This window comes from Ovis canadensis, chromosome 4 (genome assembly GCF_042477335.2).
Source record: "Ovis canadensis isolate MfBH-ARS-UI-01 breed Bighorn chromosome 4, ARS-UI_OviCan_v2, whole genome shotgun sequence".
In the NCBI taxonomy this organism is placed as follows: domain Eukaryota; kingdom Metazoa; phylum Chordata; class Mammalia; order Artiodactyla; family Bovidae; genus Ovis; species Ovis canadensis.
This window is the reverse complement of record NC_091248.1, coordinates 79,484,085-79,508,274: the sequence shown is the minus strand read 5'-3', so window position 1 is coordinate 79,508,274 and position 24,190 is coordinate 79,484,085. Positions and strand designations below refer to the sequence as shown.

General features: G+C 38.2%; 1 protein-coding gene and 1 non-coding gene across 15 annotated transcripts in view; both read right to left on the bottom strand.

Annotated features, from left to right (window-relative positions):
- The window catches only part of PDE1C (phosphodiesterase 1C), a 541,038-nt gene that overhangs the window by 92,846 nt on the left and 424,002 nt on the right, over window positions 1-24,190 (bottom strand). For all 14 annotated transcript variants that reach the window (XM_069588072.1, XM_069588069.1, XM_069588073.1 and 11 more), the window contains 4 exons: window positions 18,085-18,185; window positions 15,092-15,220; window positions 8,203-8,304; window positions 7,538-7,658 (listed from right to left, as the gene is read on the bottom strand). In XM_069588072.1, the coding sequence (XP_069444173.1) occupies window positions 7,538-7,658; window positions 8,203-8,304; window positions 15,092-15,220; window positions 18,085-18,185 (453 nt within the window). The remainder of the gene's footprint in view (window positions 1-7,537; window positions 7,659-8,202; window positions 8,305-15,091; window positions 15,221-18,084; window positions 18,186-24,190) is intronic.
- Window positions 14,823-14,895, bottom strand: TRNAS-GGA (transfer RNA serine (anticodon GGA)). The gene has a single exon. It is a non-coding gene; the product is annotated as a tRNA-Ser (tRNA).

Below are 24,190 nucleotides of genomic sequence, written 5' to 3'. Positions count from 1 at the left end.
TCCCAGAATTCCCTCTGGAGGCAGATACATTCATAAACTGGAAAAAATACACAGAAATTAATACAGAAGAATGTACTTCTACAGGTAAATCTAGCTTGACTAATACAATATTGTATGACTCCATGACTACTGGCCCTTGTGGAATTATTCATTCACTTTCCTCTTTATTAAAGAGGTCAATGTTTTCCAAAAAAAGGGCAAGAGTCTCAGTTGGCACAAAGGACATTTTTTAGTGAACTCATTTTTTTTTTCAGGACAGTGCACAAAAATAAATAACTTTCATTCTTGTGGGAGGGTTAAGATAGCTGACTTAAGCAATCTACATAAGCTGTCTACAAAAGGAACACAATGAATGCTTGATTTATGAGTAGAAAGGTGAATTTGGTTAGAAATACTCAAGTTCCTTTGGCCATTTGGACATCTGTGATAAGCAAGCTGAGGGAGCAAGTAGGCAGTTAACTGTTCACAACCTTCCCTTATTTCCTGTCCACACAGCTAGACTACACTTCCCAGAATCTCTGCCAGTTTGTGTTAGATAACAAAACAAGAGGAGAGAGGGTATGTTTCCACCACAGCTCTGGCCTACAAAATCTCCTACGCCTAGGTGTCTATGTCCTTCTTTTGCTGCCCTGATGTAGATAAACTCCGTGGAAGCCATGTAGATGGTAGAGTCTGGATCTAAAAGCACTACTTATTGTAAACCACCTTCCAATCAAGAAACACTGGTTGGTACTTTACATGAGTTGGTGATAAAGTTTCATTTTATGTGTGCTGTTTTACATTTTGGGAGTTTGTTTGTTACAGTAGATATCTGTAACCAGCAAACCGAGCAAGAGAAACAAAGGTTCTTTCTGTATTGGAACTTTACAGGGCAGATTGCATCTCTCAATGCAAGAGCTTCAAAAGATCATTGGGTGATATCACAAGAGAGTATTTCTCAGTAGAGTGGAGAAAAGGTAATTAACTGGGGAGACAACAAAAGCATCAGGTTGAACGAAATGCAGCATTATATACTCTTCTTTCCCAGGGAAGAAGTTACAAATATGAGGTATGAGCAAATTACTGTAATTCCGGATTTAAGATAAGTATAGTAAAGACATCTTTGCCCTCCCTTCTCAGAAATTATCCTCTCAAAACAGAATAAGAAACAACAGAAACATAAACAAGGAGCAGGAGAAATCTGTAAACTCAATCAAAACTACGTGAGGAACAACTGTCAAATGCTGTGAATATCCAGGAGGGGTGTTGCAAGACACCCAGTGAGAAGGCCTACGGCTACAGACGTCAGATAAAGTTTGGAGAAGAGAGGTTTTCAAAATTCACTCAGATAGGAAAAATACCCCACATCCATCATGTGGGAAAACCAGAGAGACAGCAGACACTGATGTGAAGAGCTACTCTGAACCCTCTTTAGCTTCAAGAAATAGTAAAGAAGAGAATGCTGAATGAGAAAATATACAAGCATGGCAAGAGTGTATGGAGAACAGACTGTACCATGAGCCGTCCTACAACTACTGCCTACTGCTGACTGGCAAGAAGTAAAGGCTAACACACACACTCACACACACACCCCCCATGTCATAGAAACCTCATAATAAACCATGCAGCTTAGAACATTGCTATTCCAGTTTCTCCCTGGCACTTATCTCCTGAAAACAGTTGGTCAAAAAATAATGCATTTTGCTCCAAGATGGTAAATAATAATCAAATGAAGAAGGAGAGGAAGGGCAGAGGAAAAGGTGATGGAGGTAGAGGAGGAAGGGAAGGAGGAGGAAGAGGCAGCACTATACCAATACCAGGAGGAAAACAAAAAAAAAACTTATGGAAAGATACTTTACATGGAAAGAAAAAATGGAAAAAGGAACAGAAAAACAAAAATAACAAGGAACATTCATCAAAAAAAAAAAAAAACAGTGCCACCAAGTGATGACCAAACATACATACTCCCAGGATGGGAAAAAAATTCCTGAAATTATTAAGAACCAGGGCTCACCTAGTTCAGGGAAACAGGAACTAGAAGAGCTCAGGGAAGATATGGAAAAGAAAAACAGAACCATCACATAAATGAAGACTGTAGTGGAGGCAGCACAAAGGAGAGTTATTTTTGATTAAAAAATACATTAAGAGACATAGAATTCAGGAATGAAAAAAATACCACTCATCAGAGAGTTACAAGACAATTTAAAGGAAAATAACAGAGAAGAAAAACAAGAGAGGCAACATACAAATAACTGTTTTTCCAAAAGAAGGAAGCAAATGGAAAAGGAAATTGTTAAAAATTTCATCAGTGGAACTTGAATCTATACAGAAAAGGAACACACCAGGCCCCAAGAAAAACTGTTATAGAGCAATCATTACTGAAATATAGCCTAGTAATGTCACTGGGCTTCAAACATAAAGAAAAATTCTTAGGGTACATAAGCAAAAATATATACCACCTAGACATGAAAATAATTCTAGCGTGGCCTCCGACCTCTGCATAGCAACATTCTTAGGTGGAAGACATACTGAACAAAATATAAAAAAGACCTCAGTTCAGTCACTCAGTTGTGTCCGACTCTTTGCAACTCCATGGATTGCAGCACGCCAGGCCTCCCTGTCCATCACCAACTCCCAGAGTTTACTCAAAGTCATGTCCATTGAGTCAGTGAAGCCGTCCAACCATCTCATCCTCTGTCAACCCCTTCTCCTCCTGCCTTCAATCTTTTCCAGCATCAGGGTCTTTTCCAATGAGTCAGCTCTTCACATCAGGTGGCCAAAGTATTGGTGTTTCAGTTGCAGCATCAATCCTTCCAATGAATATTCAGGACTGATTTCCTTTAGGATGGACTGGTTGGATCTCCCTGCAGTCCAAGGGACTCTCAAGAGTCTTCTCCAAACCACAGTTCAAAAGCATCAATCAAAATAGACCTCAGGGAAAGGAAATTTGATTCAAAAAATGTTTTACCCAAGCAAACTGTGACCCAAGTATAAAAGCAGTGGAAAAACTTGCAAACACACAGAAATGTGGCTTTTAGCACTCCTAGAAGACACCACTCAAGGAACAACTTTGACCAACCAATAGATGAATGAACCAACCATGGCCAAAGTGCCTGCACTGAGTAGAGCCAAGACAAGAACAACTGGCAAAATTATGCTTTGCCAAACTTGTTATTTGCCATCTTTCTGGGTCACATTGTTTTTGGTGTATATTTTGGAAACAGCATATGGTACATGAGATAGAACGCTCACTTAGAAAATAGAATTTAGAAATAATATAGCCGACAAACAGTAACAAGGAATTAGTCATGTTATGAAAAGAAAAGGGGGAAGGTGTTGGGAGGTACTGAATAAGCATAGCTTTCTTATGTGTATAGATGGGGGTGCAAATATACCATTTAAACCTGATATATATAAAGGAATAGCGCTATATCTAAATGGCAAAGGTGCAGACTACAAGAATTAAGCAAGTTGATACAACTAGCTGTTGGGGAAGAGGCAAGAGGAAGTAGAGGCCTGCTAATTTTTATCAATACTATCTAAATAAATAGAGGATATTAAGTTTGCATTACCAAGTTAGCCAATATTAAAACTAAAAACATAATATAAAACTTCCAAGTCATCAGAAGAAATAAATACATAATAAGCAGATGGTACAGCCAATATAGTGAACAATTTAAAAATAAGCCACAAAATGGAAATCATAATATAAAATAGGATAGTACCTAAGAGCAAAGATTCCTGTCATATCAACAGATGTTAATATGGTTAATTTCAAATAATAAAAGAATCTTAGATTGGCTCATAAAAAAACCCTCAATTATAAGCAATGTTTAAAAGACACAACCAAATAAAAGTGTCTCTGAAAGGTTAGGGTAAAAAGTTAAAAGTAAAAGATTAGAGTAAAAAGACAAGAGTCTGTTCTTAAAATGAGCTGAATTTGAATTCTAGGTAAAAGCATTAGATAGGAAAAAGAAGCAGACTTTATAATGATAGAGGATTCAATAAACTATGAAAATCTAGCAATTATGAATATCTAAGAACCAAATAACACAGAATCAACATTCAGGAAGCAAAAACTATACTACATAGAAACAGAAAATAATAATAGAAACGCCTGTCAGCCCACGAAACATCACATTTTTAAAAAATAACATATAAAATACCTAAATGACGTAATTGATAAGGAAGAAGGATATGCCTGGTGTTTTATCTTCCACTTTGCAAGTGGAAGATAAACTGACTTTTCAAGAGTCAGAACCATTCACAGAAATTGATTCTTTTAGTAGGTGAAAAGCAAATTTCACAATAAGCCCCAAACAATGAAAAATTCTGTGATCAAATTTTGATAAGTCACAAATCAATTACAAAAGTAGAAAGCAAAGGAAACTAGCACTGGGAAAATCACATAAACAAACACATCCATCTGAAGCAACTCTAAGTAAAGAAAAATCAACACCCAGATTACAAAATATTGAATAAAGAATGATTGTGAACTCACTGCACATCAGAATCTACAAGATTCATGATTAACAAAAAGATAAACCCCTAGCCTTACATTTACTAATATTGAACAGGCAGAATGAAAATAAATGAATTGGACATCCAACTTGGGGAGTTAGCAAAAGAAATGAATTAATGATAATCATGCAGAAGAAATAAGTTAATAAAAATGAAAGCAGTAATTTATATCATGAAATAAAAAAGAAATAATCAAATATTCAAATGATCAGCTAACTTTATACAGAAGAGAAAAGACAGTGGTATATGAAATAAACAAAAAATGGGGAAATAACCACAAACACAGAGGAAATTAAAAGAATTGTAGGTGATGTTTATAAAACATAAAAATATACAGCAATACTTAGGAAATGAATCTCCAGAGTTTCTCAAGATGTATTTACCAAAAAGGCAAACTCACAGTTTCTTAAAGTCAGTATTTCATTGAAAAAGACCTGAGGCAGAGGCTTGGATTTTATAAAACATGGTTATAAAACTGAAGATGTAACTTACTCTTTCAGCAATGCATAGGAGGTCTGGTCTATTGGCACTGAGGATATGCCCTTATTTTGAAATATAACCCAACATCTAAATGTAATTTTTTCAAAGACTCTACAGTCCCATTGAGATTTCCCATTTGAAATGTCCAATTTAAAATCTATAGTTAAGAGCTAAGGCAACATTTCTCCTACAAGGGTTACTTACCATGGCTTACGGCATCTGGGTTAAAACATTAAGTCAATAAAAATAATTTACTGAATCATAATTGCTAAAAAAATACTTCCAGTCCAGTGAGCTAACAGTCCATTCCTGACTGGCAGGAAATTCAATATGGTTATTTTCATATTGCCTCTGGTACATTTTCTTTCAACTCAAGCTTATGTTTGTGCAAATAAGGTTTCCTTTAGTGGGGAAAATGTTCCCGTTTAAGTAATTTCTCATATTCACTCTCACAATTGAAAAAGGAACCACTTCAATGCCTCAGACTTACGAGTGAACTATGATTTACCTCTGCTGCTGCTGAGTCGCTTCAGTCGTGTCCGACGGTGCGGCCCCGTAGACTGCAGCCCACCAGCCTCCCCTGTCCCCGGGATTCTCCAGGCAAGAACACTGGAGTGGGTTGCCATTTCCTTCTCCAATGCATGAAAGTGAAAAGTCAAAGTGAAGTCACTCAGTCGTGTCCAACTGTGCGGCCCCGTAGACGGCAGCCCACCTGGCTTTCCCGCCCCTGGGATTCTCCAGTCAAGAACACTGGAGTGGGTTGCTATTTCCTTCTCCAATGTATGAAAGTCAAAAGTGAAAGTGAAGTCGCTCAGTCGTGTTTGACTCCTAGCGAGCCCGTGGACTGCAGCCTGCCAGGCTCCTCCACCCATGGGATTTTCCAGCAAGAGTACTGGAGTGGGGTGCCATTGCCTTCTCCATGATTTACCTCTAGCTTCAGATTAAAATTACTAGTTTATAGTGGGTGTATTACAAAAGCAATGATCAAAAAAAGCATGTGATAATGGAAGTGGAGATTAATATTAGACAAGTAATTTCTGGAAAAATGGCTCAAAATTAACCTTCAATTAAGAATGAATTTGGAGTCATTCTTGTACATACAACATGGCCACACCTGTACAGTGTTGGTTCCTCTCACCCCTTGGGTTCCCCTTGAGAACCACGCTGTGAGGCCAAGCGTTGACCATGTAAGGAGACAACCATATGCTGAATAAGGAGCCTGCCGGCATACTCACAGAACAGCTTAGCGGGGGCACACACGTGTACATGTGTTGGACAGAATGTTGGACAGAACGTGCACTCTTGGGCAGAATGAAGGAAACACTTAATGTGGGGAGGACTCTAAGGGAAAAGGCTGGTCCAACCTTCCTTTAAATCCCCCGATGTCCCCCGAAACAAGTCACAGAGAAGACCATTGGGAACCAGAGCAGTGATTTCACTAGTCCCAGGCCACAGATCAGCTGGAATAAGAATTCCAATAGAGGGGCTTCTGAACTTTGCTTAATGTACAGTTAACTCTAGTCCCACCTCAATACCAGATATTATGTGCAGCTTCAGAAGGGAAAAAAATGAACACAGAAATGCCTTCTATAATTTCTCCATTCAAATGAGAATCCTGAGAATAACCCTAAGAATAATTTGCTTCCAAAAATCTGAGTAACTGGTGAAAGGGTATATCTCTTGTCAGTTTAGGGGACAAAGTTGAGACTGGTTAATATGTAATGTTTTATGGAACATCAGAGATCTCTGAATCTATACTGTAACCTCTCTCAGTAAATTAACAAGAACTAATGAATTAACCATATGAACTTGAATTAACTGTAGTTCTGGTCCCGCAATCTACATGCCATCTTGCCTTGAACCTCAGGACCTCACTTCTCAAAGCAGATATTTTAATGGCAGCTCTTCTTGAGAAGAGCTTAGTGCACATGCCTGGCTTTGAGAAGACAGCAGTCTTGGTGCTATGTATTTATTTACCATTTTATTTCTCTAATTCTATGTAGCTTAAAAAAATTAAAGCAGTGTATCCTCATTAAAGACTCTGATTTTTCTTATAGAAAACACTACCCTGTGTCTTAGGATATAGTAAGTTTAAATATAATTGGAACAGTAGCTTCAAATAATTTTCTGAACTCAAATTGCTCCAACTGGCTTTGGAATTGGACAACATGGGTTTGTCTGCTAGAAAGGAACAGCCCAGTCAATTATAACAGAGAAGCAGGTCACAGTGACTGCCATTTGGTTACCGCATTAGAAAAAAATGTAAAACCGTATCTCAGATGATATTTTGACAAAAGATTGCCACAAGGAAATGCTTTCCGCACCCGCCCAAACAGAAATGTGTAGGACAGAAATACCATATCATTCTGACAATCAGAACGTAGGTGAGAGTCAAACATCACATGACTAGAAGGCCAAAAAAATAAAAGCTGTAAACCATCCCTTCAAAAAGAAGATAATCGTAACCATAACAGTCCTGATCACAGTGTTGCTGAAATATAAAAGTCAGGCTATATCCACGGACGACACCAGTGGGGGGAACAAAGCAACAAGGTACCTGTCTGAAGAACTCCTCCAGGAGTGACATGGTCCAGCGATGGTGGAGCTCCCACGCTTTTGCTGGATGGCTGATGTCTGCCGTGTGCAACATCAAGGATAATGCTTTTGGCTTTTCAATTCTGTAAACCCAAAGGACGCAAACACGTAATGACCAGACTCACAAAATCTCAGTAAGAGTTTTTTAAATACCACTATTTTTTAAAAATCCCTTCCATTTTCCTATCTCAAAGCCCTCTGCTGCTGAACTGGGGGGAAGTCATCATTTCATCCTCCAACTGGGACATTTATCGGCATGGTCTCCATGTTTATTGAACTGGACACCTCAAAAACTGACTCAAAACCATTTCTGGAATATCTGCCATCATGAAAAAGACAACAAGAATCCAAGAGTCACTCACTGACCTTTATTTGTTGCCTCTGCATTGAAGGGATCTTTTAAATTCTCATTAGGGCAAATTGTTACTGCCCCTATTATTTATTTTAACCCTAATGAGAAATATCTATGATAGGTAATATTCTCATGTGCTCTCCTCCAAGCATCATTACTTTATGAGACCATTTAATAAAGTTATATTAAAAGAGATAAACTTTAAAGGTACAGTGACATGGACAAGTAGGAGGTCAAACACCTATAAAAACACATGAGGTTACAGGCTCACTCACGCTTCTGGCTGTTGAAGAGCAGTCTTCATTGCTTTGATTTGCTGAAAATGACAGGACATATCTGTGGCCATCACCATCTCAATTACCAAAGTCCGAAATTCCCTTTCAGAGATACATCACAGAGGAAAAAGGGTGGAAGTAAAAAATAGAAAGTAAAAATTAGTTTATTCTTTTCCAGTTCTAATCAAAATCAGTTAATTAGTTGTGATATTTCAAATCTAACGAGTCTTTTAGGTAGGCTTTTATGAGAAATGATTAAAGATGAAGGAAATCATTTATTAGGAACATATGTGGAATGCACATCATTGGAAAATTAATTCACAGGAAAAATTTCAATGAAACAAAGTATAGGAAAGCATTCCTTTTTTGCACTGAGCTCAAGATTTGAGAAAAAAATTAATTTGAAATTAATCCTAGGAGAGTGACTGATAATCCATGGTGTACATGGGATATAGGGATCCTATTTTTTTAAATAGACATTTTTAGAGCAGTTTTAGGTTTACAGAAAAATTGAGAGGATAGTACAGAGAGCTCTCATATACCCCTTCTCCCCTACAGTTTCCTTCCTTATTAACCTCTTACATTAATGCTGTACATGTGTTATAATTGATGACCAGTATCTACACTTTGCGTTCACTCTAGCCCATGGTTCGCCTGAGGGACAGTTCTCATGTTGCACAGTTCTGTGGGGTTAGACAAAGCATCCGCTCACGTTCCTACCATTAATAGTATAAGAATCGTTTCCACACCCTAAAATCCCATATACTTTGCCTATGCTTACCTTCTTGGCCTTGAACCCCGGTCAAACACTGATCTTTTTACTGTCTCTAAGAACTTTATTGAAGTAGAATTTGCATAGAATAAACTACTTCCATATAGGCTGCACAATTCAGTACATTTCAATGTGTTGTAAATAATTTCTCCTACTCCTCTTGCTTTTTTTTTAAACCAGTATCTTTCAAAGAGAAAATGTTTTACATTTTAAAATAATTATTTAAGGTTTCATGCTTTTGGGGGAGAGATTTCTGAGAAATCTCTCACTACTGAAAGGACTTTTCCTCTGAAAGTCCTATCATTTCAATCTTTATTATGTTTAGGTCTATGATCAATTTCAAGATAATTTTTGAGTATGATGTCAGGTAAAGGTAAAAGTTTTTTTTTTTAATATTGATAACCATTTGCTCCAACACCATTTGTTGAAAATCTTTTCCTTCCCCCACTGAATGCCTCTAGCCAGAAACATACTGAAAGGTTTTGTATAAATCTAGTTTTAACCATCCAGTATTGCCTTGGCTGAGACTCCCTTCAGAGACAAAAACATCACAGTCACCTCTTCCTATCAGAGTCTCCAAATTTTAACACACCTTCAAAATTTGTCCAATTTTGTTTACTCTCTAGAGCCCTCAAGTCATTGCAGGTTGTGTTTTTGTCTCTGCATTTTGTTCATTGTTGTTGATGTTCAGTCACTAAGTCATGTCCAACTCTTTCTGACCCCATGTATTGTAGCATGCCAGGCTCCCCTGTCCTTCACCATCTTACAGTTTGCTCAGATTCATGCCCTTTGAATCAGTGATGCTATCTAACCATCTCATCCTTTGACATCCTCTTCTTCTTTTGCCTTTAATCTTGCCCAGCATCAGGGTCTTTTCCTATGAGTTGGCTCTTCCATCAGGTGGCTAAAGTACTGGAGCTTCAGCATCAGTCTTTCCAATGAGTATTCAGGGTTGATTACTTTTAGGATTGACTGATCTGATCTCCTTGCTGTACAAGGGGCCCTCAGGAGTCTTCTCCAGCACCACAATTCAAAATCATCAATTCTTCTGCACTCAGCTTTCTTTATGGTCCAACTCTCACATCTGTTCAAGACTATTGGGAAGACCATAGCTTTGACTATACAGACCTTTGTCAGCAAAGTGATGTCTCTGGTTTTTAATACACTCTCTAGGTTTGTCATAGTTATCCTTCCAAGAAGCAAGCATCTTTTAATTTCATGGCTGCAGTCACCATCTGCAGTGATTTTGGAGCCCAAGAAAATAAAATCTGTCACTGCTTATACTTTTTCCCCTTCTGTTTGCAATGAAGTGATAGGCCCAGATGCCATGATCTTCATTTTATGGATGCCGAGTTTTAAGCCAGCTTTTTCAGTCTCCTCTTTTACCTTCATCAAGAGGTTCTTTAGTCTCTCTTTCCTTTCTACCAGTAGAGTGGCATCATTTGCATATTTGAAGCTGTTGATACTTCTCTCAGTAATCTTGATTCCAGCTTGTGATTCATCCAGCCCAGCATTTTACATGATGTACTCTCTGCATATAAAGTAAATAAGCAGGGTGACAATACACAGCCTTGTCATACTCCTTTCCCAATTTGGAACCAGTCAGTTGTTCCATGTCCAGTTCTAACTGTTGCTTTTTGATCCACATACGGGTTTCTCAGGAGACAGGTAAGGTGATCTGGCATTACCATCTCTTGAAGAACTTTCCACAGTTTGCTGTGATCCAGACAGTCAAAGTCTTTAGCATAGTCAATGAAACAGAAGTAGATGTTTTTCTGGAATTTCCTGTTTTCACTATGATTCAACAAAGTTGGCACTTTGATCTTGTTTCTGTCTATAGTTAATAGTTGTTATTTGTAGAACTGCTTTATAAGCAGCTGAATTGGCATTCCCAGTGTGGAATTTCATGTTTTTCCACTTTGAAATGCAGTAAATACACGGTAATATATTCACTTATAAAGTCCTTAAAAAGTCCACTGCACTTCTGTATCCAAATAGAATCTACCAGACATTAAATTGCTTCCCTAGAAAGATGTAAAATACTAAACATATGTCATCTTTGGGTTAATGGGCTTTACTGAGAACTCTAAAAAAAGTTAATATTTTATTTATGGGATAATACCATTGTCTTGAAGCAATATATCTCAATATTAATAAAATATGATAAAATAATATTTTCAAACATGTCCTTAAATGAACACTAAATCTATGTAACTTAAGAAGTTAGCAACTACAATCTTTTCTTAACTTACAGAATCCCCCAAAACAGGAGTAGCAAAAAGTATGGCACTATGGGTTATAATTATAAAGATGTTTCCACTGAACCAGAAATTCCTATATCTGAGATGTTCCATGACCTAATTTGACTATATTTCACTCTTTTTGAGAAAATAAAGATTATGCTGACTTAAAAAAGAACAAAAATATATAAAGCTAGCACATAAACAGATTTCATTAAAATATATTTTTCAAGTGACTAGTTTAACTTTTATATACTAAATTTACTTATGTCTTGCCACACCATTCAATTTTACAACTTATTTTGATCAGAGGTAGGATTCAAAGTATTCTAAACTAGCACTTCACAAATACCAACCAATAAGAATGCAGTTCAGTTCAGTTCAGTGGCTCAATCATGTCCAACTCTTTGTGACCCCATGGACTACAGCACACCAGGCCTCCCTGTCCATCACCAATTCCCAGAGTTTACCCAAACTCATCTCCATTGAGTCGGTGATGCCATCCAATCATCTCATCCTCTGTCATCCCTTTCTCCTCCCACCGTCAAACTTTCAGCATCAGGGTCTTTTCAAATGAATCAGCTCTTCGCATCAGGTAGCCAAAGTATTGGGGTTTCAGCTTCAATATCAGTCCTTCTGATGAACACTGAGGACTGATTTTCTTTAGGATGGACTGGTTGGATCTACCTGCTGTCCAAGGGACTCTCAAGAGTCTTCTCCAACACCACAGTTCCAAAGCATCAATTCTTCGGTGCTCAGCTTTCTTCACAGTCCAACTCTTACATCCATACATGACCACAGGAAAAACCATAGCCTTGACTAGATAGACCTTTGTTGGCAAAGTAATGTCTCTGCTTTTGAATATGCTATCTAGGTTGGTCATAACTTTTCTTCCAAGGAGTAAGCATCTTTTAATTTCATGGCTGCAGTCACCATCTGCAGTGATTTTGGAACCCCCCAAAATAAAGTCTGACACTGTTTCCACTGTTTCTCCATCTATTTCCCATGAAGTAATAGGATTGGATGCCATGATCTTAGTTTTCTGAATGTTGAGCTTTAAGCCAACTTTTTCACTCTCCCCTTTCACTTTCATCAAGAGGCCCTTTAGTTCTTCACTTTCTGCCATAAGGGTGGTATCATCTGCATATCTGAGGTTATCAATATTTCTCCTGCCAGTTTTGATTCCAGCTTGTGCTTCCTCCAGCCCAGCATTTCTCATGATGTACTCTGCATATAAGTTAAATAAGCAGGGTAACAATATACAGCCTTGATGTACTCCTTTTCCAGCCCGTTGTTCCATGTCCAGTTCTAGCTGTTGCTTCCTGACCTACAAACAGATTTCTCAAGAGGCAGGTCAGGTGGTCTGGTATTCCCATCTCTTTCAGAATTTTCCACAGTTTGTTTTGATCCACACAGTCAAAGGCTTTGACATAGTCAATAAAGCAGAAATATATGTTTTTCTGGAACTCTCTTGCTTTTTTGATGATCCAGCAGATGTTGGCAATTTGATCTCTGGTTCCTCTGCCTTTTCTAAAATCAACTTGAACACCTGGAAGTTCATGGTTCACATATTGTTGAAGCCTGGCTTGGAGAATTTTGAGTATTACTTTACAGAGCTAATGATAAATAATTAGGATGTTTGCATTGGTGGATATTAGTGTATTCCAGTGTGAACTGATATGTTCCAGTGTGTTGCAATGATTCTGGGTTTAGATATTGCCAAAACCAGCCTCCCTAACATAGCAGTACACTGAACAATGAATGAGACTCATGATCATAGCAAAGTGGAAGCACAAATAACATAACTAAATTCTGACAAACATATAGTTAAGTAGAAACAGAAAATCCTTAACAAAACTATAGATAATAGAAGTGGTATATCTGTACTTTGAAAATAGGTTACGAGGCAATTATGCCCATCCAGCCATAACTCCCATCTGCCCGCAAATCCCACAGGCCAGCAGTATCAGCACATTACCTGAAAGCAATGTGACAAAATTCAACAAGAACCTTAAAACATCAAACATTCTGTGATCCATTAATTCTACATATAAAAATACATTAAAGAGATTCATTGTAGGATTCTTCATAATAACCCAAACACAGAAATGAACCCATACTCACACATTCAAAACTAATTATGGCACTTCCACAGATGGACTATTATACAGCCATTTAGTATAATATTTTAATCTCCATGGCACAGTGGCCATGAGAATATATCACGCAGACTTCCAACTACAGGACTTTAATTGGCCATGGACCTCAGCTACTACATTTTGAAAACTATTGCCGTTTTTGCCCAAGGTTATGTTTCCCCGGGCTGCATCAGGTGACTGAAGGTATCTCTTCCTGGGAGACATGGAACTCCTCTGATGGCTGAATGTGGCTCAAGAACTTCCTGACAGCCTTGCTCAACTTTCTTTAGGATTCATGGAGCTCTAGAATGCACCTACCTGACTTTGCCTCCCTGTTTCCCTCCCCTGGGATAAGAAAAGTAAGGAAGAAATGAAGGGAGGGTGGGAAGAAAGTAAGAAAGAAAAAAGAGGTAATCATGTAAGCTCTGGAGCACTTCATTAGACTGTCCTGAGACCAGGAACATACACTATCTAAATAAGCACAAATCCTTCAAAACCAGGACACATCTGAATATGTGTAAAGCTGTTCTCTGCCATATTCAAATCTTTCATTATACTTTTACAAACATTTAAATTGGATAGAGGGCTTCTTTTTCTGAAAGATTTGCATTGATTCACTGAAATGCTCTGCATTTTTAGATGCTTCTTAAATCTACCATTTTCCAATAAAATCCAAGACAAATGCTCCTTTAGGTTTTAATGAACTAGAGCTGCATGGAAACTAATAGCCAACTCTTCCTGAAAATCAGTTTCCGATTTGTTGTTCAGAATGGCTTATTTCTCTGAATCCTTGTATAATGGCACAGAGATACTCAATAAACAACAAATCATTCAATTAAAATACAAGTATTATTTGCACCACCATAGATTCAGAAGTTTTTGTGCATTTAAATGACTTTTCCTACAAGTTTTGAAACATTTTGACCCTACATTAACAGCTACAATGATCCACAGGCTTGCTATATGTATCACAAAGTGAATTAAGCATTTTTGATGGATTTTAGCATTTATTATTACCCTAACAAAATTATAAGGTAAATGTTATTATAAATTTTCTAGAAATTAAATTTTTTAAAGGTGTAATGGGGTTGAGTAGCTTCCTAAATGACATACAGCTAATAAATGATTGTGTTCACATTCAAACTCAGCTCTACCCAAGTTCAAAGACACACTAGTGCCATTTAGGTGACAGAATTAAGTACCCATGATTATTTTAAAGTGTCAATTTCCTTAGCAAATTTTGAAAGATTTTTTTAAGAAGTCCAATCAAAGATAAAATGACAGAAATATGTTAAATGATAAAATTCATTTAAGATGAAAACAATACTGGTTTCTTAAGGTGTGTGAAGTCGCTCAGTTGTGTCTGACTCTTTGCAACCCCATGGACTATAGCCTACCAGGCTCCTCCCTCCATGGGATTCTCCAGGCAAGAGTACTGGAGTGGGTTGCCATTTCCTTCTCCAGGGGATCTTCCCAACCCAGGGATCGAACCTGGGTCTCCTGCATTCCGGGCAGATGCTTTTAACCTCTGAGCCACCAGGGAAGCCCAGGTTTCTTAAGGTAACTAATAGCAAATATGTCCAAAGTGTGTACAATATATTTGAATATTTGTGTCAAGAAAAGAAAAGAGAAACAGCAAGAAAAACTTCAGAGTATTATTTTCTTCAAAACAAGCACACTTGATGTCTCCTCACTGTTCCTTACCTGGCTTCCAAAACTCTCCTGTGGCTCATCCTTACCTCCAGTCATCCTTTGAGAGGTTGATCAAAATATTCATTTCCTCATCCTCCTGCAGAAGGCGATAGGCTGCACTTAAATGGTGATTTTCTAAAACAGACCTATCATTGTACAGAATTGCTGGGTCAGACCTGAACAGAAAGCCAAGAAAAATAATTTAGGATGTTGAACAGCTGAGATTTTTCAGGTAACTCTCCTAAAGGTAGAAACATACCATCTCTTTATCCTACTTTACCAATTAACTTTGCCCCCATGTCAGTTATATCAATCAAAAAGCTAACACCAACACTACAATTTATCAATTGATGTTTGTAGGGTATTGAAATGTCAATATATGGATATTGTTTCACATGTGATATCCAACTTGAGGACTCTCTAAAAATTATTCTATAACAAAATCTCAATTACCTGTAGTGGTGATTTTTACCTGTATAGGTGATTTTTTTTTTAATGCAGGTCATGTCAAACTTCCTTTTATTTTATGAAATGATTATTTTTATTTTATTCAATGAGAGAATGTGTTTGTTTGTTTTAGTTGTAATTCTGTGAACACATACCACCTGGCAGGTATATTTGCAAGTTCTTTTGTTAGTAGCTTGATCCTAAAATTTTGCCATATGAAAGTCATACATGGGAAGTTGAGAATAAAAAATATAAGGGTTATATGACAATTGTTAGTCACTTCCTCAAACAGCTGAATGACACCAACATAAGGAGGTATACTATTTTAATACATTTAATTTAATGAAACTTTAGATTATTAGAGCTTGTTCATTTCTCATGAAGGAAGCTGAGCCCCAGATACATAAACTGAGAGTTTGCAGAGCTCCACAGTGGCTTTCAGGGTTTAAATAAAGGCAATGTATTCTGACAGTTCAGCCATTTCCCCTCAAGATAACTTCCAACTACCATCTGCATTCCAAACTTTGGAATGTATGTAGAATACCTTGAAAGTGTTAGGATCAACAGTCTGTCCATTGAAGAGCAAAGAACCTGGTCACATATTTAGTTTCCTAAACAAGGATCTCAGAGGCAGAGATGCTATGGATAAAATTCAGTTAAAGAAGATGAAAGTTTAAATTTCATTCCAAACCAAGCTCAACTGAACCCTCTGGAATTTTCCCACTCCAGTGGAGATAACACAAAACAAGCAAATCCTGAGGAGGTGGAAGATCTAATCTTATATCCATTGAGTAAGTAAGGGACCAACTGACGTGTATTTTGTGACATTAAGCTATTTTCTAACTACTGTAATTAAGCCATTTTCCTTTGAGTTGTGACTAGTTTTGACATTGCTCTCCAGCCAAGATCCAGGTACAAATGTTCCACCCACCTCTCTTCCTTCAGCAGGTGCTATTCACCGCCATCTCTGTCAAGGCTCCACTGGCAGATACCTATTAAACAGAGATGCTCTGTGGAATCCCTGTATTCAAAGATCTTGCAACAAAGCTACAGAAAGCTGCTCCACAGCAGCCAAGACACTCTATGAGGAGGCAGAAAGCAGAAAATGAAGCATGCGGCTGAAGACCTTTTGTCTGCTTCCATTCTATTGAAATGCCCTTCGGAACAGAGATCAGATGATATTGCCTTCTTTTGTGTACCCCATAATTAAGTGCTGGCTTCATTAAACACATGTAGAATGACTTAGCAAACACAAATATATCTGGAGTGTGCACCTGCCTTTTTCAAGTGAAATCAGCAAGTATTTTAGTCTTAAACTCAACCCTCTCCACAATATTCTTTCTCTGTGTCTCACTGCCTTTTTCCAGTTCTACTTTCTTTTGATTTCTATGTCAAGATCCAATTAATCCTACTGTCAAGAGTCTCTCCAGTTCTACATCATTGTCTTAAGAGAGGTTAAGTTCTTAGACCAGGAGAAGGCAGATAAGGTTTTACCCTAAATGGAAATGACAATTGACTGTACTGCTTGCCTGGAATTCTGGACAAATCTGCATTTTGATAAGAAAAAAATTACCAAAATCGATTTATGATGTCTGTTACAGTGAAGAGGTTCTGAGGGAGGCACCTGGACCTATGCCCCACAGAGGTTTGTGTCTACCTGTGAAGCTCCTTACAGAGGGTGCAAAGTGGCCTACATGAGACCACCTAGCTCCCAAAGCCTTGTGTCGGGGAGTGACATACCCACTGAACAGGGCAGAGATGAAATCAGGGAGGATGAGAAAAGCATCAGCAGAATCCCTGAGGTCAGAGGGTAAGATGGCTCTGCTATTGCTACTGTCAAGAGAATTACTTCAGTCCTTGCCTGTCCTCCCTGATTTAGCCTACGTGGTATCTGCGCCTTTATGTACATTGTTTCGCCTATTAGAAATGGGTACAGTACGCATGGTTAGATGGCATCACCAACTCAATGGACATGAATTTGAGCAAACTCTGGGAGATAGCGGAGGACAGGGAAGCCTGATGTGCTGCAGTCCATGGGGTCACAAAGAGTTGGACATGACTTAGGGACTGAACGACAACAAAGAATATGTATAACCCATACATACAAAAATAGCTAGCATTAAACTAGAGAATAGATCTTCCTTGGTGGCTCAGGTCGTAAAGAATCTGCTCGCAATGCAGGAGACGCAGGAGACGTGGGTTCGATCCCTGGGTTGGGAAGATCCCCTGAAGAAGGGAATGGCAACCCATTCCAGTATTCTTGCCTGGAGAATTCCATGGACAGAGGAGCCTAGTGAGCTATAGTTCATGGAGTCGCAAAGATTTGGACATGATTGAAGTGACTAAGAGAAGTATATCCATATTTAATATGTGAATAACATAGGAAAATCAGGAGCAAATGGTTTCTTTAATTCTTAGGTTTTGATTGAAGCTGACCCAGCTGATCTCTTGTTATATAAGTTCATTTTTTTTTTTTTGTTCAGAAACTCAAAATAGAGCCACCACGCAAAAGAAAGGTGGCTGCCCCTCTCTGACTTCCACACTCTATCCCTGACCCCTCTTGCCTCTTTTCCAAACATTTCAACATCCTCACCGGGTCTGAATGTGGAAATTGTTGGTGGTTCCGGTGTGCTCATAGTCATGGATGGCAGCTGAGAAGATTATAGCAAAGATCTCCAGCTCCGTCAGCCAGTTCTGAAAAGGAGATTACAGAGCAATCACATAATCTGCCTGCTTCTCAAAGTCTTCAGCTTGCTGACAACACACCCACATTGCAGCCTATCTACCCTGCAGCTGGCAAGCTATTGCCAAACACGCATTTCTGACAGACAGAAATGTTTTTGTTTTTTTTTTTTCCTTCTGTAAGGAGACTAGGGAATGTTTGATTTGAAAACAGCCTGCCTAGCATGGTTGACAGAGCTAACTAGTAGGTTTTTTTTGTTTTTTCCCAAAGAAGCAAAACATAATGAATGTGAGACTTTAACAGTTCTCATTCCATCCTTTACCAAATTTCAAATAAAGTTCCTGAGTAGACACAGAAAAAAATTTTAAGTTTCAACACAATACCAAAGCTAAGAGTAACAGATAACCTAGTGCTTATCCACCAGAAGACGGATAGTAGATACAGTGGAAAGACAACATTTGGTTTTCTGCCAAATAACGTTTTGTCTCTGGGTTGCAGTCCCCCGATCTAGGTTGGAAGAAACCTGTCCCCATCCATGTTACCAAAATTGGCTGCAGTTCAGTGGTCTTCAAAGTGTGTTCCCTGTGACAGTAGAGTTAGCATCACCTGGAAGGTTGTTAGAAATGCAAGCCCTCACCCTAGTCCCACTGGGATCCGAAACTCTGGGTTGCAGCCCACCAATCTGCGTTATACTAAGCATACAGATAATTATGATGCATGCTGAAGTTTGAGAACCACTGCTCTGTTTGAAGCTCCCTCAAATGACTGCTATTTCACAGACTCTGGATTCACTGGTGCCTCCCCTCCCTTCTGTACACCACACTGCCTGATGGCCGCAGGATGGAACATTTGTACCGTCAGCTCACCCTTTGGTATCACTGCTTACTTTTGTACTAGTTGAGTTAATGATTACAAGCTTCAGTGTGATTTATTTCAAATGCAATTTTGACAAATTGTACTTATTATTATAATTATATAATAAAATATGACCTAAACCAATAAAATGTGAACACAAAGGTTATGTCCATAGAAGTTCAATGCTTTACACAGTCACTAAAAGAACTGGTGTCTTAATAGGTGTGATCACTGGGCAACAGTAGAAAAAAATTATAAAACTTTGGGGAGATTCTCCACTCAGTTTTCTTCATGAAATTTTTAAGTTTCCATTCCTTTGAAGAAATAAAACTAGAAGTCTTAGACAGAGGCAGGGTTAAGGTATTGTAAATATGAGTACCTAAATTGGAAGAATTCAGAAAGCAGCTAGGGACTTTCCTGGTGGTCTGTGGTTAAGACTCCACACTTCCATTGCAGGGGACATTGTTTGATCCCTGGTTGGGGAACTAGGACCCCTATGCCCCACAGTGAGGTCAAAAACTTTTTAAATATGTAAGTAATATAAATGAAATTTAGTTTAAAAACGAAGGCAGCCTGGGTTCTCTATAAGATATCAGTGAATAAAACATATTTATTTGATTTGTTAACAAAAATAATTTAAAAGCAAACAGGTTAATTTCTAATAATTCTCACTCTAACTTTTTTTCAGTCAATTACTAATTTTGGTCTTCACCTAACTACTGAAATTATTGTCTTCTTTGAAGATAATAACTACACTGAACTACCAACTTTGGTGATGTGGATGGGGACAGGTTTCTTCAAACATCAGCAAGCACAAGGGAAAACCAAACAAACTACATATAACCTATGAAGAAAAGACTTCATAGTTAGGGAAAGAATGAGCACAGGAAAAAACTCAGGAAAAAAACTATATTTTAAAAAATGACTTGTAGCATAATCCAGCATGAAATGTCAGGAAACATTTTGGCATTCTTGATTATACATCTCAAGAAACCAAACTAATGTACCATGAACAAATAGACGCAAGGAGGAAAAAGAATAAGATGAAAAATCAACAAAATTAAATGAAAAAAAGACTGGCAAATAAAATCTTGACAGTTGCAAGAAAACAGTAAAACCACCCTGAAAGCAGCAAGGGACATCCTCCTCAGGGTTAACACTTATGGGAGCTTCCCTTTGTGTTCGCCTGTTTACACAAAGAAACTCATGCAATACACACAACTCCATATAGGTAGGTACTCCTTTCATCCCCACTTCATAGATGAGAAAACTGAGGCTAGGAGAGGTTCAGTAACTTACCCAAGGTCTCACAGCTAGTCCTGAAACAAGCCACACACTCCAGACTTCTCACTTTATAATCTTTAAGTCACTATTCCTTTGGGTCACTGTTTATATGTTTACTCAGTTTTTTCATAAAATTGCATAGTTATGATTTTATATTACAAATATTGTTGATATTTTTCATTCACATATATTTTTCTTATTTTGGCAATGTCTTTCTTTTCTTCCCTAACACCCTGTCCCCACTCATTTATCCCAACTTCCTCTATCTATTTCCCCCCCACCGACATACCTCTTTCTCCAAGCTCATGTAAAGTTAATAATTTAACATTTTAAGATAAGATTATGAATGGGAGACAGTGTACCATCTAAACAATCCGAACCAAGGAGCCTCAGTTCAACCAGCAGAAGGTGTCTAAACAACTACACAATCACAGTTCTCACAAATATCAGTGTAACTCCCCTCCTTATCCAAATATACTGACAAAATTATATCTTAAGTATAACTTACTTCTAATAAATCAAAGCCAACGAACTATTAAATGAACATACAACAAACAATTAATAACATAATGAAGCCTGGACTGAGCAAGGATGGAACCAGGCATTTTCAGAATGAACAACTGAACAAGTACCAGTGGCAAAAGCTGATTCATTGTAAGTAAGGAAATGATTCCCTTTAGTGGAGCAGGAAAGTGAAAGTGAAAGTGAAGGTCACTTAGTCGTGTTTGACTCTGCGACCCCATGGACTATACAGTCCATGGAATTCTCCAGGCCAGAATACTGGAGTGGATAACCTTTCCCTTTTCCAGGGGATCTTCCTGATCCAGGGATTGAATCGGGGTCTCTTGCATTGCAGGCGGATTCTTTACCAGCTGAGCCACAAGGAAAGCCCAAGAATACTGGAGTGGGTAGCCTATCCCTTTTCCAGCAGGTCTTTCTGACCCAGGAATCGAACCGGGGTCTCCTGCATTGCAGGCAGCTTCTTTACCAACTGAGCTATGAGGGAAGCCCAGTGGAGCAGGAGTGAGGGTTGATTAGGGCCCTGTGATGACAGGCATTAAAAGCCAGGTTGAAGAATACAAATCAGGTTTATTAGGCAGTGAAGTTTACATGCAAAAGATAATATGTTCAGCATGCTATGGAGAGAGAGATAGCAAAGCAGAGAGCACAAAGGAAAGAAATAAGACCTCTACTTTTGGACTGAAAAGTCCTTATAGGATGAATAGATGGTATGGAACTAGAATCCTTACAGCTGATCAGCTCACTGAATGCAGGCGGCCACGAAGAAGTTGCAGTCCAAAGGAGGGTGCATTAAAGATGATCCTGGAAGGACGGGGTTGGGAGGGAAGTGGGAGGGGGGATCCTATGCAAATTCATATTTATGTATGGCAAAAACCATCACAATATTGTAGAGCAATTATTTGCCAATTAAAATAAATAAATTTAAATAAAAAAAATATTAAAGATCCTGACATTCCTAGCCTGAGTGGTTAAAAAAATGGTGGGTGGCATTAGAGGGCAGCATTATTGGAAACAGAGAGTGGGAAAAGCTATTTTGTGGGAAATATTCATATTTCAATACAGTTTCATATTTCAATATAGCTCAGGTTTCCCTGCTTCTTCCAAATTCAATACTATCAATCCCAAAGGTTTATGACCAACCATAAGAAGTCAGAAATTTAATTCCTGCAAGAATTTTATTCCAGATTTATCAAACTGTGACAAGGTGTGAGTAATAGACCTTTCCAGAATTTCCCTGTCTACAAAATATGAGTGTCCCAACTAATTCAATGACAAGGATGCCTTGCCAGCTGGAAAAGGTGGACTTTGAATTATGCTGTGTATGACTCTGGAGAGCAAGCCATGCTCATGCTCATGTATGTGGGCTGGGAGTGGGCAACAAGTAGTGGGCAGTGAAAACCTGAAGGAAAAGACATGGATAATTTGCCATTGCCAGAGGAGACATTATTAGCAAGTAGTAACTTCAACAGGTAAATGACAGAGTTTCTTCAGTAGTCTGTTTCCATCTCCTATTGGTTTACTATTGTTCCCTTCACTGATTACCACCCATGTAAGGCACACACTCCTACGGGTTCTGTAGGTCAGAAGCCATCATCGTGCAGCTGGATTTTCTGGTGAAGATCTCACAGGGCTGAAACCAAGGTGTTGGCAGGCTGTATTCCTTTCTGGAAGCTCTGTGGAAAACACAGCTCCAGGTGCCTTCAGGGCATTGGCAGAATTCATTTCCTTTCCATGCTTTCCACTTGGCACCTCCATCTTCAAGTCAGCAACAGCTGATGGAGTCCTGCTCACCTTCCTTCTGCCACAATTCTTTTTTTAAAGATTGTTTTTTGTTTTTTTTTTTTTGATGTGGACTATTTTTAAAGTCTTTATTGAATTTGCTACAATACTGCTTCTGTTCCCTTTTGGTTTTTTTTTTGAGGGTGGGGGGCATGAGGCATCTGAAATCTTAGCTCCCTGACCAGGGATCAAACCCACACCTCCTGAACTGGAAAGGGAAGTCTTAACCAATGGTCCATCAGGGAAGTCCCCTGAAGTCCCCTGACATACTTCTTGAGTTTTAAGGACTCATGTGATTACACTGGGCCCAACTGGAGAATCCAGGATCAACTCCCTATTTTAAGGTCCTCTGATTAGCACCCTTCTGTATCTGCAGAACTCCTTTTGCTATTTAATATAATGTATTAAAAAATGTGACATCAGAGCGCAGAGGTCATGGGGCCCAAAATTATACTAACCATAAACCCTAATAAAATTACTTAGCACTCTTTAACCAGGATGTTGTTTACATGTCCTTACTGTGTCCCTTATAAACATGATAATGCCATTTATAATAAAAAAAAATAAGATACACATTTCTCTTTTCTTAAAAAAAAAACAAGCGAAAGAAAAATTAATGGCACCTAGCCTAATAAAAGCAATGAATGGGACAAAGGATAGGCCTGGAGTTTGAAATCTTGTGATCTAACTCAAAATCATACTGGAGCTCGGAGTCTGATTCATATCTATTCAATCAACAACTCTTCAGTCTAATTCTGTTCAAGGATTTTTTCTTAGATGTGAGCAAAATCATGATGAAAAGATTCAAGCCTCACTAGGCATCTAGGCTAGGCAATAATGAGTAATATAAACAGATTACAATGAGTAACATGGTGGATGCTGAAGCCCAGACATCACTTTATCAATGGGATATTTTCATTCCCTATGTGTCTTATAGTTTATAAAACTGAAATGACTTCAAGCATTTTCTCCCACTTGGTTTGTAATGAAAGGTTAGAGTCACAATATGCTCTCCATTCATCAGAATGCTTCCTACTGTTTTTGTAAGCTTGCAATGAAAGAAGTTTGTTTTGAGCTGCGTTTCTAAGAGAGTGGGCGGGAAGTAGTTTCTATATTTAAGAATTATTCTGAATATGGCCTGAATTGATAATGAAAATGCAATGGCAAATGAGCTCATTCAAGAATAGTATGCAGTACGTCATGATCATTGGCTGCTATGAAATAACATCTATGTTAATCTATGTTAATGATAGCTTACATTAGCATAAGTGCTTGGGAGTTTTTCCAGATGGCTAAAAGGACTGCCTATGATTCACCTTTATGTCTCCATAGTACACTGAATGCAGTAGGTGCTAACTACGTATATGTCAAACAGATGATTTCAAAGTATATTTTCATATCCATTTTAATCCTCACCACATGAGCATACTGAGGTATAAGAATGTCAGGGCTTTTTTTCACCACCAGCATTGCAGAAGCATGGCTAAATATTAACATTTAAATACATGAAGTATTTAAATGTTAGAAGTCAGACTGAGACCAAATACTGGCTCTGCCGCTGTATTAGTTTGCTACA